At 31.9% G+C, this 19,270-nt stretch overlaps 1 protein-coding gene and 1 pseudogene across 1 annotated transcript; both read left to right on the top strand.

Annotated features, from left to right (window-relative positions):
* The first annotated feature begins 201 nt into the window (after positions 1–201).
* On the top strand, positions 202–2,895 carry LOC114368105 (annotated as a pseudogene).
* Positions 2,896–14,632: 11,737 nt separating this feature from the next.
* Positions 14,633–17,621, top strand: LOC114368106 (3-oxoacyl-[acyl-carrier-protein] synthase II, chloroplastic-like). Its single transcript, XM_028325466.1, has 5 exons — positions 14,633–14,877; positions 15,697–15,844; positions 15,924–16,119; positions 16,948–17,051; positions 17,496–17,621. Exons 1-5 carry the CDS (start codon positions 14,633–14,635, stop codon positions 17,619–17,621), a joined length of 819 nt encoding a protein of 272 aa, XP_028181267.1.
* Positions 17,622–19,270: the final 1,649 nt, after the last annotated feature.

Below are 19,270 nucleotides of genomic sequence, written 5' to 3' on the forward strand. Positions count from 1 at the left end.
CTTTGATGTTTGCCATTCGCGTCAGATCTCTATGTGATATGGGAAAAAATAATATTTGTTTTGAAGTGTGTGCTTATTGCATTTTGATTCTATGGGAGAACGAGGGTTTATGAATCTTCCAAGTTGTCTATTTTTATGATGTGTGATTTGGTGATATGAACTTTGTATGGTTATTTAGATTTTGGTTGTTTCAAATGACATATTGCTTCTGAAGAACTCAAACATAGAGTGTTTAAGGTCTCCTTGGTTGATCTTCAAGGGGATGAGGATCATGCATTCAAGAAGATTAGGTTGAGAGCTGAAAATGTGCAAGGAAAAAATGTTTTAACAAATTTATGGGTATGATGGGTGATGCATGAAGCTTCTTTTGATTGTAATATTGTAATGCATTATACTAATCAATTTTTAATTTTTTTTTATTCTTTGAATTTCTAGGGAATGGATTTAACAACTGACAAGCTGAGGTCATTGGTGCGAAAATGGCAAACTCTAATTGAAGCTCATGTGCATGTGAAGACAATTGATAACCACACATTGAGGACTAATGTTTGGTAGTTAGATGCTACTTCTGTTCACTAACAATCTCGTTAATTTTCCATTTAGAAACTTATGGTACAAAGTCAACATGGTATCCTTAACACATGCTTCTCCAACTGAAGTGCATATATATATATATATATATATATATATATATATATATATATATATATATATATATATATATATATAATAACCAGAAGAAATTAGTGGCTTTTAAATGTAAAGTATGTTGTGGTGTTTTATATAATATTGCATATTAGTAATTAAAATTACACCTTTATCTTTTTAGATTCATAGGAAGATGAGGGAGATCATGACAAACCAGGCAACATCCTGTGATTTGAAGGAGTTGGTCCGTAAGTTTATTCCTGAGATTATTGGAAAAGACATTGGGAAGGCAACATCTAGTATTGACCCTGTGAAGAATGTGTTTGATCGTAAAGTCAAGATCCTGAAAGCACCTAAGTTTGATCTTGGGAAACTAATGGAGGTAATTTTTTTATAATAGCTGTTGAGTGACTGATATCCCTGTTGTTAAGCATGTGGCTAATTCTTCCCATGTTTGAAAAGCTCAAGTGAATAATCGGGATAATGGGTATTTACATTTTTAAGCTATGTTATGTTTTTTAAAGGAAAACTCTGTCAATGCTTAGTCTCAAGTAAAAATATGTATATTTCTTATTAAATTATGTATGTGTTATGATTGTTTCGGATGCATAGATTATTCAAATCTGTATATTTTTTTATTATATTATGTATGTGCATGGAAGCACTCTGGTGGCAAAGATCACATACTCCCCGTGCATCATCCCCGGTCTTTCAAGTCTCTGTTCGTAGATACGTGAAGAATGCAATATGGCTCCTTCCTGATATGGATTCCATAGGAAACTTGTTAGTTTTCTTGTAACTCTATGAATGCAATGTAATGCTATTATTTGTTGGAATTGGAATCGACTGGTGGATCTTTTTCTTCTTTTAGGTACAAGCCAGGACAAGTTTATCTGGGGAGAGACCCAGTTCTCCCTTATGTTCCCAATGTTGATTTATGTGATGCCAAGTGTTTATCTGAGAGACGAATCCAAAGAGAAGCACACTACTTTTCTTTTGAGGCCGGCTCAAGAGAAATATGGTAAGCATTATTACTTGATTGACTGGCAGGTGAAAGCTTTGAAAGTTCTATCTACATATGATGTAACTTGAAATCAAGGAATATTATTTATTTTTATTAACTTTTCTATTCAATCTCATGTTGGAGATACAACTATTGTCAACGGTGGAGAACATCTATTTAGTAGTACATTTTTCTGGGATTTGTCAACATCAGCCCTTAGGAGTTAGAACTGACTTATGCAACTAAAATCAGAATACTTTTGTTGAACTCATTAATTATATATATAATGAAGGCCTTATGGCATTTGGGGTATTACCATGACTGGTTATTGGCTTTTTATTGTTTGGTTGTCTGATCTTATAGTTTATAGGTAGAAGTCTCATCTTGTTTTGCCCAAATTGTGTATGTGGCATTCTCAATTTTTTTTGTGATCTGCGTGTTCTATTATTCTGAGTTTAGTTGCTTTTTTTTTTTTGGTGATCTTCCCATTTCAGGGAGGGAAGATACGCTTTAAACTTGGAGCTGAATTAAGTGGAGTTGATGGTGTGGTTATAGAGGAGGGAACAACTGGAGATGGGGGAAAGGATGTTGCTCAAAAGGGCATGTGCAAGTAATATAAGTTCAGCACTTGTACTAATATACATTGGTTACTTATTTTGTTGTGTTTATTTGCTTGCTTTGCACATCATCAAGTGTCTAATTTGCTTAAGCCCAGCTGAGGACACTCCATCCTCTGCTAGATTATTTGATGTTATTGTCAATGGATGCATTCCAGTTATAATAAGTGATGAGTTGGAGCTTCCTTTTGAAGGAATACTTGATTATAGGAAGGTGTGCATGCATTTATATCATGTAACTGATTACATTAAGAATAATATTTGAGAGTTAACGGTATAATTGCAATAAAATAGTGGTGAAAATAACTCACTAGCTTTGGATGGTTTTATTTTGGTGTGGGCAGTGTGGGCAAGTTGCTATGGGATTTTTTGTTGGTTTATAAATCTTTATAGGGGTATATATTTCCTTATGCCTTTTTACATCATAGTTACTATCTCAAATGATTAATATTGCCTTGTTGGTTTATAATTTCTGACTTCTCAAATGTTTAGGTCTAGCACACATCTTATTTACCAACTTACCATATACCTATTTATGGAAAAAGCTAGTGGACATATTGTTAAATGTGAATGTATATTATGCAGGTTTCAATGATCCCAAAAGTTTACTTGATGAGCACGGATTGAATCAAGTCAAAGAACAAGATCAAGAAAATCTAAGATAAGAACTTAGTAAATTTGTTAAAAGAATCTCAATTTGATTGCTATAGTTTGGCCTCAAAATATTTACTATCAAAATTCTTTTTTTAAAGTTAAAATCAGTTCAAAAATATCTTTTAGAACTGGTAATCGATTACCAGAGAGTTTGTGAAAATGGCATATTGAAAATTTTGAATTGATGAACCAACGACACAAAATTATTTGAATTTTGATCTGTGTAATTGATTACAAGAGTTATGTAATTGACTACCAGCGAAGAAATTTCAAAGAAAATATTGAAAAGTCACAACTCTTCCAAAATACAACTGTGTAATCAATTACCAGAATCATGTAATCGATTATCAGTGAAAAAATTTCAATTTTTTTTTTGAAAAGACACATCTCTTCAAACTATTTTGAACATGCACAATGGGCCTATATATATGTGTGTGTCCTTTCTTCAAAAAGTACAGAGATCCTCAGAGAACTTAATTTTCAAAACCCCTCTAAACATCATTGGGCAAAATCTTGCAAATTATTGAGAATTCTTCTAGGAACTTCAAGTTGTATCATCTACTCTAAAAGAAAGAAATCATTTTGTTCATCTTATAAAACTCAGTTGTAATCAAGAGATTGTTTGTCTATGTAGACAAAGGATCAAGTTGAATGTTTTGATGATGCCAAAGGGAAAGCTTGCCAAAGGGTTACATGTTTCTCAAAGCTTTATTCAAGACAAAGATATTCAAGATGGATGATCAAGACAGTTTCTAGAGTCTTAGAAAGAGTATATTAAAATAGGAAGGGAATTCCTATTGAAGTAGCAAAAGGTTTGGCCAAGAAATTTAAGTTAAAAAGTCTTTTTCAAGAGATTTACTCTCTAGTAATCGATTACCAGAGGATGTAATCAAATACCAGTGGCCAAAAATGATTTACAACAGCTACTAAATATTTGAATTCAAATTTTAGACTGTGTAATCGATTACACAATATTGGTAATCGATTACCAGCAGTTAATAAACGTTTTAATTCAAATATTAAAACCTGTAATCGATTACACAAATCCTGTAATCGATTACCAGAGGAGATTTTCAGGAAATAACTTCCAAGAGTTACATCTATTCAAATGGTTTATGAATGGCCATCAAAGGTCTATTTATATGTGACTTGGAAACACGAATTGTAAGAGAGTTTTGATTGCTCAAAAAGTTTTATCCTCTCAAAAGATTAAGAGAGTTTTTCTGAATTAAAATGTCTTATCCTCTTGAAGATTCCTTGGTCAAACACTTGCATATGCAATAAGGAATTGTGATTGATCTTCATTGTACAATCTATCTCTTTCAAGAGAGATTTCTTCTTCTCTTCTTCTTACTTCTGAAAAGGGATTAAGAGACCGATGGTCTCTTGTTGTAAAGGAATTCTGAATACAAAGGAAGGATTGTCCTTGTGTGTTCAGAACTTGTAAAAGGATTTTACAAGAGAGTGGAAAATCTCAAGTGGGTTGCTTGAGGACTGGACGTAGGCACGGGAAGTGGCCGAACCAGTATAAATCAAGTTTGCATTTCTCTCTTCCCTTAAACTTCTTTTATTTATTACTATTTATCTTTGGTTTGAAAGAAGTTTATTTTGAATATTCTTTTGAGTAATTCATATGAAGGGTGCATTGTTAATCTAAAAAGAAAGAGTAAAATTTTAATTGGGGAATAGTTCTTGTTATCTTAATTCAACCCCCCCCCCCCTTCTTAAGATAACTAAGGCCATTTGTCTAACAAGTGGTATCAGAGCAGGATTCTTGTATAAAGTTTAAAAACTTCAAGAATAGAAATGGCCTCATCCAACTTTCCATTTCTTGAGGGAAATTCTATTAATAGGCCTCTTATGTTCAATGGCGAAGGTTATTACTATTGGAAAACCCGAATGCAGATCCTTATTGAGGCCATAGATTTAAATATATGGGATGCCATTGAAGTTGGTCCTTTTATTCCTACAAAGGTAGTGAGAAATGCAACTATAGAAAAACCAAGAGAAGAATGGAATGATGATGAAAGAAGAAAGGTTCAATACAATTTAAAGGCCAAAAATATAATCACTTCTGCATTAGGCATGGATGAATTTTTTAGAGTCTCAAATTGTAAAAATGCAAAAGAAATGTGGGATACATTGCAAGTAACCTATGAAGGCACAACTGATGTCAAGAGATCTAGAATAAACACTCTCACACATGAATATGAACTGTTCAAAATGTTTCAATATGAGACCATAGAAGATATGCAAAAGAGATTTACTCATATAGTTAATCATCTTGCATCATTGGGAAAAATATTTCCTAATGAAGATCTTATTAACAAAGTGTTGAGATGTTTAAGCAGACAATGACAACCAAAAGTAAAAGCAATTGCAGAATCAAGAGATCTCACTAATATATCTTTTGCCACTCTCTTTGGAAAACTTCAAGAACATGAAATGGAACTTATGAGACTCCATCAACATGAAGAGAATGATATAAAGAGAAAAGGAATAGCACTCAGAGCCTCATCATCTTTTATTCAAGAAGAAAGTGACAAAGAGGACTTGACTGAAACAGAAGAAGATGATGATGATTTCAGACTCTTTGTGAAAAGGTTCAATAAACTTATGAGAAACAAAAGAAATAAAAGGAAATCAAACATCAATACAAAGAAGAAAGAAGAAGACTCCTCCTTAGCCCCATCATGCTATGAAAGTAATCAACCTGGGCACATGAGATCCGATTATCTTGTCTTTGAAAGAAGAATTGAAAAATCCGACAAGAGGAATCTCAAAGAAAAGAAAGAAAAGAAAACATAGATCACTTGGGAAGAAAATAAATAAAAAAAAATTCTTCAAGTGATTCAGAAAAATAAAATCATAAATCTGGGTATCATGATGAAAGACTATGAAAACGGAGAAGAGCAAAAGCGATATATTGATAGCAATTTCTCCAAACACATGCCATGCATCAAAGTTTATTCAACAAACAAAGGCCACTTGATCAACAATCCCTACAAGTAATATCAAATGATACAAACATGTCACTTTGTCTTTGATTGATTACTTTGATGACTTTTGTTAACTTTTGAATGAGTTTTGATGCTTGTTTACTCCTTAAACATTTGATTTTCATTAATATTTTTTTATAGTTATGTAGAAAAACCTGAAAATTATCCTGTCATAGGAACAAAATGGGTTTTAGAAATAAATTAGATGAACATGGCATAATTATTAGAAATAAGGCTATGTTAGTAGCAAAAGGGTATAATCAAGAAGAGGGAATAGACTATGAAGAAACATATGCTCCAGTTGCAAGATTAGAAGCCATTAGAATGCTCTTAGCATATGCATCCATAATGGATTTTAAGCTCTATCAAATGGATGTTAAAAGTGCTTTTCTAAATCAAGAAGAAGTATATGTTGAACAACCTCCAGGTTTTGAAATCCCGGATAAACCAAATCATGTTTATAAATTGCAAAAGGCTCTTTATGGTTTGAAACAAGCCACTAGGGCGTGGTATGAACGTTTAAGCAATTTTCTCCTAAGAAAAGAATTTTCTAGAGGAAAAGTGGATACCACATTGTTCATAAAGAGAAAGCATAATGATATTTTGTTGGTTCAAATATATGTTGATGATATAATTTTTGGATCCACTAATGATTCATTGTGCAAGGAGTTTTCCCTTGATATGCAAAGTGAATTTGAAATGTCAATGATGGGAGAACTAAATTACTTCCTGGGATTACAAATCAATCAAACTCAAGGAGGTATATTCATCAACCAAGCCAAGTACTGCAAGGAATTGATCAAAAGATTTGGGATGGAAAGTGCAAAACACATGGCTACACCGATGAGCACTAGCTGTTACTTAGATAAAGATGAATCTGGTCAGTCTATAGACATGAAACAATATCGAGGTATGATCGGATCTCTTCTCTATTTATCTGCTAGTAGACCTGATATTATGTTTAGTGTATGCATGTGTGCTAGGTTTCAATCCAACCCCAAACAATCACATTTGAGTGCAGTAAAGAGAATTATGAGATATCTATTAGGTACAATCAATTTAGGATTATGGTATCCTAAGAATTCAACATGTAACTTAATAGGATATTCTGATTCTGATTTTGCCGGATCTAAAACTGATAGAAAAAGCACAAGTGGAACTTGTCAATTCATTGGATCGGCTCTTGTCTCATGGCATAGCAAGAAACAAAACAGTGTTGCTTTATCCACTATTGAAGTGGAGTATATCTTTGCTGACAGTTGTTGTGCACAGATTTTATGGATGAAGCAACAATTATCTTACTATGGTATCCTTCTTGATCGCATACCTATTAGGTGTGATAATACTAATGCCATAAATCTATCCAAAAACCCTGTACAACATTCTAGAACGAAACATATAGAAATTAGGCACCATTTTCTAAGAGACTATGTTCTAAAGAGAAATTGTTTGCTAGAGTTTGTTGATACAAAGAATCAGCTTGCTGATATCTTTACAAAACCTCTCCCAAAGGATATATTCTTTTCAATAAGAAGAGAATTAGGCCTTTTAGACCTTAGTGATTTGGATAGGTAATGTTTAGGATTGATTGATTAATTTACTCCTATAATTGATTGTTTATATGTTACTTTGATTGATTTTGTTTAAATTCTTGTTATGATGATAAAATTTATGTATTCCTGTGTGTTTTTTAGTTGAATGATTGAATCAAGTGCATTAGTAGTGATGATTAATCATATTAGATGTGTTTTAGCATAGACATAGATATTTCTTTAAGAAACTAGCCTAGGTTATGTTTTGGTAATCGATTACCATCCACTGTAATCGATTACACAAGAACAAACAACCTGTAATCGATTACAACATCTTGTAATCGATTACCAGAAGGCTCATTACTCCTGTAATTGATTACCAAGCCTTGTAATCGATTACAACTCGTCCTCGTCTATAAATTCTCACGAAATCAGAGTTGCTGCGCAGCCACGGTCTCCCCTCACGCCTCCTCCATACCTAGAACTTCAAATCTTCATATCTCACTCAAATCTTCACCAAATCACGTCTCGTAAAGCCCAATCTTCCTCTTTTTCACTCCTCTTTCACTTTCACCGATTAAAATCCACTAAAACTTCATCAAATGGCAGAGCCATCGAAGAAGAGAAAGGGATCATCCTCCACCGCCGCCGCTGCTGCTGCCCATTGCCGCCACAGACCATCTGAAGTATCCACAGCACCTATTCATCCATCTTTATCATCTCCAAGATCATCCATATTGTTTTCTTCCGATGATCAGCATCTATGGTACCTCTCTCAATTTTCTTCTAGAATCATCTTAGACCCTAAGTACCTAGACGTAGAGTTCTTTAATGATGAAACGTTTGATTGCTATCAAGTGTTTCAAAATTCTGGTCTTGTTGATTTCATGTCATTAAAACTGCCACATTATCCTGAACTTGTAAAGGTCTTCTACTGCAATTTGAAAATTCAGGATGACATTATTTCCTCTGAGGTGCATGGTATTCCTATGATCATTGATCAGTCCTTATTCTTTTCTTTAACTCATTTACCCAGTCAAGGTGCACCTTTTGAGGGCACCATTGTTGATGACTGGAAATTTGATTATTCTAGTCATGATGCTCGCCGAATGGTCTGCAATGACCAGGCTGAAATGACCGGTAGATTGCTGGCCGGATCATTAACTTTTGATAATCGCATCATGCACTATATAATTGTTAGAATTTTGCTTCCCCGGTCTTCAAATTTAGCACAAGCCTCTGAGGAAGATTTGATTTTGATGTGGGTTTTTCTCACCGGTCGTCAGATCGACTGGGCCCATTTGGTTCGGTACCGAATGCATAAGGCATTACGGGCCAATGCACCTTTACCTTATCCATAGTTGATAACTTTGTTTCTGCGTCATTTTCAAATTCCGCTTGATGATGAGCCATTTGTTCAAGTCAAGCGTTCCTTTGCAATTGGTGCTGGTGCTGTGACTTCCTTTGGTTACCGTAAGGATCAGAATGGTCAATGGTTGAAGAAAGACGCACTCCCTCCTCAAGATGAGCGTACTCCTTCACCTCCTCCTCAGCGTGTAGATTTAGCACTCCTGAATGAAGTCCTTACCGAATTATGAGGTCTTCGTTCTTATGTTGGTGAACGTTTCGACTCATTGGATACACACTTTGCCGACATGGATATTCGCCTCACACAAGTTAAAGAAGATGTCTCCTTCATCCGTACTTGCTTTGATCCACCACCACCGCCTCCATCATCCTCTTAGCTTAATTGTTATTATTATGACTAAGTCTTATTAGTAATTAAGTATTATTAGTACTTTGCTTTATCGCCGTTTATTTGGCTTTTTATTGCTCTAGTTATCGTACTCTTGCACAATTATTATATTTCTAGACTTTGCTTTGGTTGGTTATGACCATGTATGGATTTATTTTGGTTTAATGTTTGGCTCTGTTTGGATTTTGATTGTGTTGCTTAGTTCTTTTTGATGTTGCCAAAGGGGGAGTGAACTTGAGAGAACTTAACTTGGGTTAGAAATCAATTAGAAATTTATCATTAAGTAAAGTTAGGCATACATGCCAAAAGATAGGGGGAGTAAGGGTTGTGTGAACGTGCTATCATCTTGTATATAACTTGCCTTGATTTCAGGGATTGTCATCATCAAAAAGGGGGAGATTGTAGACAAAGGATCAAGTTGAATGTTTTGATGATGCCAAAGGGAAAGCTTGCCAAAGGGTTACATGTTTCTCAAAGCTTTATTCAAGACAAAGATATTCAAGATGGATGATCAAGACAGTTTCTAGAGTCTTAGAAAGAGTATATTAAAATAGGAAGGGAATTCCTATTGAAGTAGCAAAAGGTTTGGCCAAGAAATTTAAGTTAAAAAGTCTTTTTCAAGAGATTTACTCTCTAGTAATCGATTACCAGAGGATGTAATCAAATACCAGTGGCCAAAAATGATTTACAACAGCTACTAAATATTTGAATTCAAATTTTAGACTGTGTAATCGATTACACAATATTGGTAATCGATTACCAGCAGTTAATAAACGTTTTAATTCAAATATTAAAACCTGTAATCGATTACACAAATCCTGTAATCGATTACCAGAGGAGATTTTCAGGAAATAACTTCCAAGAGTTACATCTATTCAAATGGTTTATGAATGGCCATCAAAGGTCTATTTATATGTGACTTGGAAACACGAATTGTAAGAGAGTTTTGATTGCTCAAAAAGTTTTATCCTCTCAAAAGATTAAGAGAGTTTTTCTGAATTAAAATGTCTTATCCTCTTGAAGATTCCTTGGTCAAACACTTGCATATGCAATAAGGAATTGTGATTGATCTTCATTGTACAATCTATCTCTTTCAAGAGAGATTTCTTCTTCTCTTCTTCTTACTTCTGAAAAGGGATTAAGAGACCGATGGTCTCTTGTTGTAAAGGAATTCTGAATACAAAGGAAGGATTGTCCTTGTGTGTTCAGAACTTGTAAAAGGATTTTACAAGAGAGTGGAAAATCTCAAGTGGGTTGCTTGAGGACTGGACGTAGGCACGGGAAGTGGCCGAACCAGTATAAATCAAGTTTGCATTTCTCTCTTCCCTTAAACTTCTTTTATTTATTACTATTTATCTTTGGTTTGAAAGAAATTTATTTTGAATATTCTTTTGCCACTTTCTTTGGGAAGCTTCAAGAACATGAAATTGAACTTATGAAACTCAACCAACATGAAGAGAATGAAAAAAAGAAGAAAGGAATTTCATTCAAAACCTCATCTTCTATTCATGAAGAAAGTGGCAAAGAAGACTTGAATGAAAAAAATAATTTAGAAGAAGATGATGATTTCAGTCTCTTTGTAAAAGGATTAAATAATTTTCTGAGGAACAAAGGAAATCGAATGAGATTGAACCTCAATCCAAAGAAGAAGGGAGAAGATTCCTCCTCAGTTCCAAAATGCTATGAATGCGATCAACCTAGGCACCTGAGAGTTGATTGTCCTATCTTTAGAAGAAAAATGGAAAAATCTGACAAGAAAACTTTCAAAGATAAGAAAGGAAAGAAAGAATATATCACTTGGAAAGATAATGACAAAGATTCATCAACTGATTCAGTAAATGAAATTGTAAATCTAAGCTTCATGGCCAAAGACTATGAAAGCGAAGAAGAGGTAACATCTTCTTACTATGATTTATCTATTTCTTTTGATGATCTTCAAGATGCATTCAATGATTTGCATAAAGAATTTATTAAACTTGCCAAATTAGTTTCATTTTCTAAGAAAATCATCTAAAATTTAGAAAAGGAAATTTTGAAATTAAATAAAGAATTAGAAAATCTTAGATCTGAAGTTAAAACATTAAAATCAATAGATAAAAACCAACCTTCTACAAAATGCTTAATACTAGAAAACAATGAAGCATCTTATTCATGTAAATGTTGTAATAAATTTAAAGAAGAAATTGTAGATTTAAAAAATGCTCTTGCAAAATTTACTCTTGGTAAAAATAACTTAGATATTATATTAGGAAGACAAAGATGTGTCTTTGACAAGACTGATTTAGGGTATAATCCTGAAAAACAACAAAGGCGTACAAAAATTTATTTGCCTCTACTCAAATGACTAGTTCTCCCTGCTTAACATGCTTTTACTGTGGTAAGAAAGGTCATAGTGCCTCAACATGTTATATTAGGAAGAATAATAATTACATTGGAAAAATGGTATGGATTCCAAAAGGATCATTAGTCAAAACTAACATTCAAGGACCCAAGAAAATTTGGGTACCTAAATAAAAAATATGGTTATATGATTGAAGCACTCCTTGAAGCAAAGTTGGTACATTAATAGTGGTTGCTCCAAAAACATGATGGGAGATGCAGCAAAGTTTACTCATATTTCTCCCAAAAATAGTGGACATGTGACCTATGGAGACAACAACAAAGGTAAAATTCTTAGAGTTGGAAAAATAGGTACGAATCCCTCTAGCTCCATAGAAAATGTTTTACTTGTTGATGGTCGTAGGCATAGTTTATTAAGTGTTAGTTAACTATGTGATAAAGGCTTTTGTGTGTTATTTGATTCTCATTACTGCTTTATTGAAAGTAAACATGACAAAAAATATAAAATATGTAGCACCTAGGACTAATAATGTATACATGATAAATCTAGATAAAATCCCAAATCATGCTCAATGCTTTCTAAGTAAAGAGGATGAATCATGGTTGTGGCATAGGAGAATTGCTCATATAAATATGGAACACTTAAATAAATTAATTTCAAAAGATTTAGTAATTGGCTTGCCAAAACTCAAATTTGAAAAGGATAGATTGTGTGATGCATGTCAAAAGGGAAAACAAGTAAGGGTTTCTTTCAAATCAAAGAATGTTGTTTCAACCACTCGACCCTTACACCTTTTGCACATGGATCTCTTTGGTCCTTCTAGAACTATGAGCTTTGGTGAAAATTATTATGCTCTTGTCATAGTAGATGATTATTCTAGATTTACATGGAGTCTATTTCTTGCTCACAAAAGAGATGCATTTCATGCTTTTAAGAAACTTGCCAAAATCATTCAAAATAAGAAAAATCTTAACATTGCATCCATTAGAAGTGATCATGGAGGGGAATTTGAGAATAAAGACTTTGAATTATTTTGTGATGAATATGGAATAGAACTAATTTTTCTGTACCTAGAACCCCTCAACAAAATGGAGTAGTTGAAAGGAAAAATAGATCATTAGAAGAATTAGCAAGAACCATGCTTAATGATACAAATCTTCTTAAATACTTTTGGGTCGAGGCTGTTAATACTACATGTTATAAAATGAATAAAGCATTAATTAAACCTATTTTAAAGAAAACACCATATGAACTATATAAGGAGAGAAAACCAAATATTTCCCATCTTCATATTTTTGGATGTAAATGCTTTATGTTAAATAATGGAAAAGACAACTTGGGCAAGTTTGATGCAAAGTCGGATGAAGGTATATTTCTTGATTATTCTTTGAATAGTAAAGCTTTTAGAATATATAATAAAAGAACTATGACTATTTAAGAATCAATTCATGTCACTTTTGATGAGACTAATTCTATTAGGCCAAGAAAGGATATACTTGATGATATTACAGATACATTAGAAGATACGCATATTCATGAAGAAGTCCACAAAGATAAAGAAGATGGAAATAGTAGAGATTCTCAATCCAAAGAAAATCAAATAAATGTGGATCTTCCAAGGGAGTGGAGAACTTCAAGGTATCACCCTCTTGATAATATCATAGGTGACATCTCAAAAGGGGCAACAACTCGATGTTCTCTTAAAGATGCATGCAACAACATGGATTTTGTCTCTTTAATTGAACCTAAAAACATAAATGAAGCCATAATCGAAGAACATTGGATTATTGTTATGTGTTCGCTGGACTCGCCCAACTGTGATATTAATCAGCAAGTGTACTAAGTCGTGCAAGTAATATAAAATGGTAAGAACCGAGTATCGAATCACAGGGAGTTTGTTTCATTCAGAAAAGAGTTCGTTCAATAAGCAGACATTTGTATGGAACCAAAAAATATAACAAAAGATAATTTATGTAATTCTAAAAATAACTACAAAATTTGCTATCTAATCGTGAGAGATAAACAGATGATTAAAACGTTGGGTCCTTCTGCTGAACAACTTGATGTAATTATGTGTTTTTCTCTATTTAAGGTTGTTTTTGTGTTCATGCCGAGAGCAAATACCCCAAACACTGATTCCTCGCGTGAATGGACTAATTCTATTTAAACTTTGTTCTAGGATTCCTCGTCAAACTTAGCCTAAACGAATTGCATTAAGATTACCGCATATTAAAAACTAAATCCCTACACTCCATGTCTAGACATATAGTTCTCTAGCCTGCTCTATCCAGTTCTAAGGATTTAAAACATTTTCCAATGCCAAAAATCCAAACTTTACACACAAATGGGTGATTAAGCCACAAACATGCAAGAATTAATTGCAGATAGAAGTAATGAACACATAAAAATAACTTTAAAATAGATAGTGAAAAGTTTTACATCAAAACTCAGCAGAAATCCCCAACAAGAGACTTAGCCTTCCATTGCAAGTTATCACCTTTCGGCAACAAGATGAGGTTTTTGAAGTAAAATTAAGATTACACTGTGGTGAGGATGTCTCCTCCACCTCTAGAAACCTAAAAATCACTCCTAAACCTAGAATCCTCTTGAAAGTTGAGATTTCCTTCCAGATTCTCTCAACCCGCTAAGCGAGCTGAGTGCCTCGCTTAGTAGATGTTACTTGTTAAGCACATATGCCTTGCTTAGCGAGACACCAGCTGCTTTAACTTTCTTATTCTTTTTTTTACTTGAAACTGAAGTTGAACCACATTAATTCACAAAATATGGAATATCTACTGAGGAAAAATTAAACTAGTCATGAAAATATGTACAAACCTACAAAAAGAACCATAAATTTTATAAAAATTTTCAATACAAAAGTTAGTCGTAAATGACGACTAACACTATGCAAGAAGAATTAAATCAATTTGAAAGAAATCAAGTATGTGAATTAGTTGATAGACCTAATGAACATCCAATTATTGGAACTAAATTGATATTTAGAAATAAATTGGATGAACATGGAATAGTCATTAGAAATAAGGCTAGATTAGTGGCTAAAGGATATAACCAAGAGGAAGGAATGGATTATGAAGAAACTTATGCTCCTATAGCTAGACTAGAAGCTATTAGAATGTTACTTGCCTTTGCATCAATACTGGATTTCAAACTTTATCAAATGGACGTTAAAAGTGAATTTTTGAATGGATTTATTCAAGAAAAAGTGTATGTTGATCAACCTCATGGATTTGAAAATTCAGATTTGCTCAATCATGTTTTTAAATTGAAGAAGGCTGTATATGGTTTAAAACAAGCCCCTAAGGCTTGGTATGAGCGATTGAGCAAATTTCTTTTAGAAAAGGGCTTTACAAGAGAAAAGGTTGATACCACACTTTTCCTTAAAAAAAAAAATGCATGATATTCTCCTAGTTCAAATATATATAGATGATATAATCTTTGGAGCTACTAATGATTCCTTGTGCAAAAAATTCTCTAATGATATGCAAAGTGAATTTGAAATGTCCATGATGGGTGAGTTGAATTTCTTACTTGGACTACAAATAAAACAAACCAAAAATGGATTCTTTATTAGTCAAGCAAAATATTTCAAAGAATTGCTTAAATTTTTAATTCTTTTTATAAAAAAACACATTCTAAGACAGTTATCTAAAAAACCGTCTTAGAATTGTCAATATATATATATATATATATATATATATATATATATATATATATATATATATATATATATATTTTAAAAAAACATTCTAAGGTGGTTCTTTGCTAAAAATCGTCTTTGAATGCTATCATTCTAAAACGGTTCTTATAAAGGGTTCTTTTGCTAATAATCATCTTAGAAGGACATGTTTTTCTAAGATGGTTTTTTATGAAACCGTCGTAAAAAGTTGAGACTTTCTATGACGTTGCTTATGACAACGGTTAATAATCGACGTCGAATGTGTAAATTAACCAACATAGAAAACGTTTTTTCCAGTAGTATTTCTTAAATGGTAGGAGTTTAAACTCCTCAATTGTGTTGGCATGAAAACCATTCTTTGACCATGGTTTAAATCATGATCAATTATTCATATAATCATTGAATTGTACCTTGCATTTGTAAAATTTAAGGTAAAGTGATGGTTGTAGCTTTGCAAAACATAGGCAAGTAGTTATGACAGGCATGAGTGTTGTTACATCACTTGGTCATGATCCAGATGTCTTCTATAGTAATTTACTTGAGGGTGTTAGTGGGATAATCAAGATTGATACTTTTGACTGTGAAGAATTTTCAATGGTACATAATATTTTATTTCAAATCGCATTCTCCGTTGTTGTGTGGTGTAGTTTTTGTTCTCAATAATTTATGTTTGCAGAGAATAGGTGGTGAGATCAAGTCCTTTTCAACTGATAGTTGGGTAGCACGAAAACTTTCAAAAAGGATGGATAAATATATGTTGTATTTGCTAACAGTAGGGAAAAAGGCCTTGGCGGATGGTGGAATTACTCATGACAAAATGGATGAGTTAAATAAAGAAAAATGTGGGATTTTGATTGGTTCAATTGGGTGGCATACAGGTAAATCATTTACACAAATATAATGGAATTTGTTTTTGTTGTTTGAATTGGTAATATGAGAATAATGAAATGAAAATGTGCATGTGACACCTATTATGTCTTATTCAATTATTTACCTTCGTTCATCTTTCTCCCCAATTTGGAAAAAATGAGATGAATTGAAATTTTGTTTTATTACATCGCAAAGCATCCAAGTAAATGAAATAAAAGTTTTATTTTAGACTTAAATAATTCCTATAAAATAGTTTTTTTTTTATAATTTTAGTCCTAAAAAAAATTATTTTGATTTTAGTCCTTTTAAAAAAATTGGTTTTAGACTTTTAGTTACTATTGTCAAGTAACAAAGCTAAATGAAGAGTAACAATGATATTTATATCTTCCTGACTTGTCACGTCATCAAAAAACCTAACAACACCATTATATGTAATTTTTACTTTGTGAGCTGCATTTCAAAATTTTTACTTGTTCAAAATAGTTAATGACATTAGACTAATTGATGAGGAAGTTAAAACTGCAGTATATAAAAAAATTACATGTGACTACTCAGTTAGACTCTTTGATAATGTGACAAGTTAATGAAATGTCAATGTAATTAGCTAACATTTGTTGCTTATAAACAATAAGGACTAAAAAAATAATCTTTAAAGGACTAAAATAAAATAAAAATTCTTTTTTATAGTGACCAAAAGATTATTTAAGCCTTTATTTTATTATGTTCCATTTTATTTCAATTTATTTGATCATATCCCTTTCTACCAATCCAAATATAGTTAGGCTATCACTATATTCTACAAAATACTTACTATCTTATTTGTGTTGAACATATATTTTATGATGCTTTTCGAGTCTCATATAAGAGGATTAATCCTTTTACTATACCCCTTGCAACAACAAATATGAGTTCGGCCATACTCGCAGTGGATCTGGTTTGTGTATAAAATTTAGCACATATTATTGACACCATGTTAGACTAAAATCTCTAACATGTGATGTTAAAAACTATAAAATGAAACACAGGTCATTAATAAATGCGGAAAAACAAAAATTAAAATATACCTCTAGCCATTACCATGAAAGAGCTGTCTTGTTTTGGTTCTTCCAAGCTCTTACTTTCTCTCTGTAGATGGTGTATCAGACGAAAATTGAAAGTTGTGAGCTCATTACCACCAATTAGTTGGCATTACCACTCATTAATAGTCATTACCACCCATTAGTAGACATTCAACATTTGGCTTTTCAACTCCAAAACTGATGGAGTACTTGATTTTTCAAGACATACAGACCAAATTATTACATTTATATAGGTGCCTTGAATTTTAATTTGTCTATAGCTTCTAACGAATTATTTATTTATCATATAAAAGCTTTAGGGGTGGATGGGCCCTAATTATTCAATCTTTATAGCACGTGCCACTAGCAATTTTTGTATATTGAATGCTGCAAACCATATCATTAGAGGTGAAGCTGTAAGTATTTTTCTTCAACATTTGCTTTAGATAGTAGATTTCTCATATTTTACCAACCTTTTATTTCTTAAAACAAGTTTAGAATAATTATATAATTATTTTATGAGTTAAATGGTTATGCACCAATAATGTAAAATAATTATATAATTTTACATTATCATTCAATCACAAATCATTGTTTATATACTCTCACGGAGAAATAGTAATCCTTCTAAAGCTTCACGCCCTTGGGATATTGTACTACTATAACAATCCTATTGTTTTCTTATTTATTTTTCCCATTATTATTATTATTATTATTATTATTATTATTATTATTATTATTAACAAAATATAAATCTATATTGCCATTAAAAGTTGAAATAATGTCTTCTACAATTAAGGGAACTTATTGTATTAAATTAGTAAAGTGCAAGATTTTCAAGATTCTCATCAACCCAAAATTGTATCTTATAAAAGATTTGACAATAATTACTTTGAAGTGTCAAAAGTTCACATTATGTACATGAAGTCCAAATATTTTACTACTTGAAGTCTCAAATATATTTCATGACATTGAATTAAACTTGTATGACACATGTGACACACACTATTACAAAAAGTTGTTTTAACATCGGCTTATTAACATCGATTTTGTATAAAACCGATGTTAAGTTAAACGCGGTGGCATATTTGTAAATAAAGTATCATTCTTAACATCGGTTTTCCAAAAAACCGATGTTAACGTATAATATGTTAACATCGGTTTTCCAAAAAACCGATGTTAATGCATACATGTTAACATCGGTTTTTCAAAAACCGATGTTAACGTGTAATATGTTAACATCGGTTTTCCAAAAAACCGATGTTAATGCATACACGTTAACATCGGTTTTTCAAAAATCGATGTTAACTAATGATGTTAACATCGGTTTTTGAAAAACTGATGTTAACGTGTAATATGTTAACATCGGTTTTCCAAAAAACCGATGTTAATGCATACACGTTAACATCGGTTTTTTGGAAAACCGATGTTAACATCATTAGTTAACATCGGTTTTTGAAAAAACGATGTTAACGTATGATATGTTAACATCGGTTTTCCAAAAAACCGATGTTAATATAAACTTTTTTTTAATTTTTATATATTTTTAAAAAATCATATATTGCGTTATTAATTATATTTTAATTAAAAAAATATAATAATTAAGAAACAATTATAAATTCAAAAGGTAAACATTTAAAAATTAAACTAAATTTTTAAAATGAATTTCGTAAATTTAATTTTATTATTATTTAATCAACAAAATTTGATCAGACTTCGCCATATTTTTTGTCATTTGATTAAGCAAAGTTTTTTCTTCACTGCTTAAATGACCAACATACAAATGGAGGTGAAATTTAATATTTTGGTTATTACCAAATGCATTGTGTTAAGAGTAAATAGTGGATGCTACTAAAAAAAAGAGTAAATAGTGTATGTTAATAATTTAATTTTTTACACTAATATTTAATAATAAATTATTATGTACAATTTTTTTTTCATGTTAGTTATCCTAAAAATTGTAGTAATAATAAATTTTAACTAATGAATGATATAAAAAAATTATATGGTTTCTTTATAGAAATCAAAATCTTGCGTAACTTTTCTTTGTCAAAGATCGATCTACTGCAAATGTCCAAATGTAGTGTATGACTAC

The sequence above is a fragment of the Glycine soja genome, chromosome 9, assembly GCF_004193775.1.
Source record: "Glycine soja cultivar W05 chromosome 9, ASM419377v2, whole genome shotgun sequence".
Classification (NCBI taxonomy): domain Eukaryota; kingdom Viridiplantae; phylum Streptophyta; class Magnoliopsida; order Fabales; family Fabaceae; genus Glycine; species Glycine soja.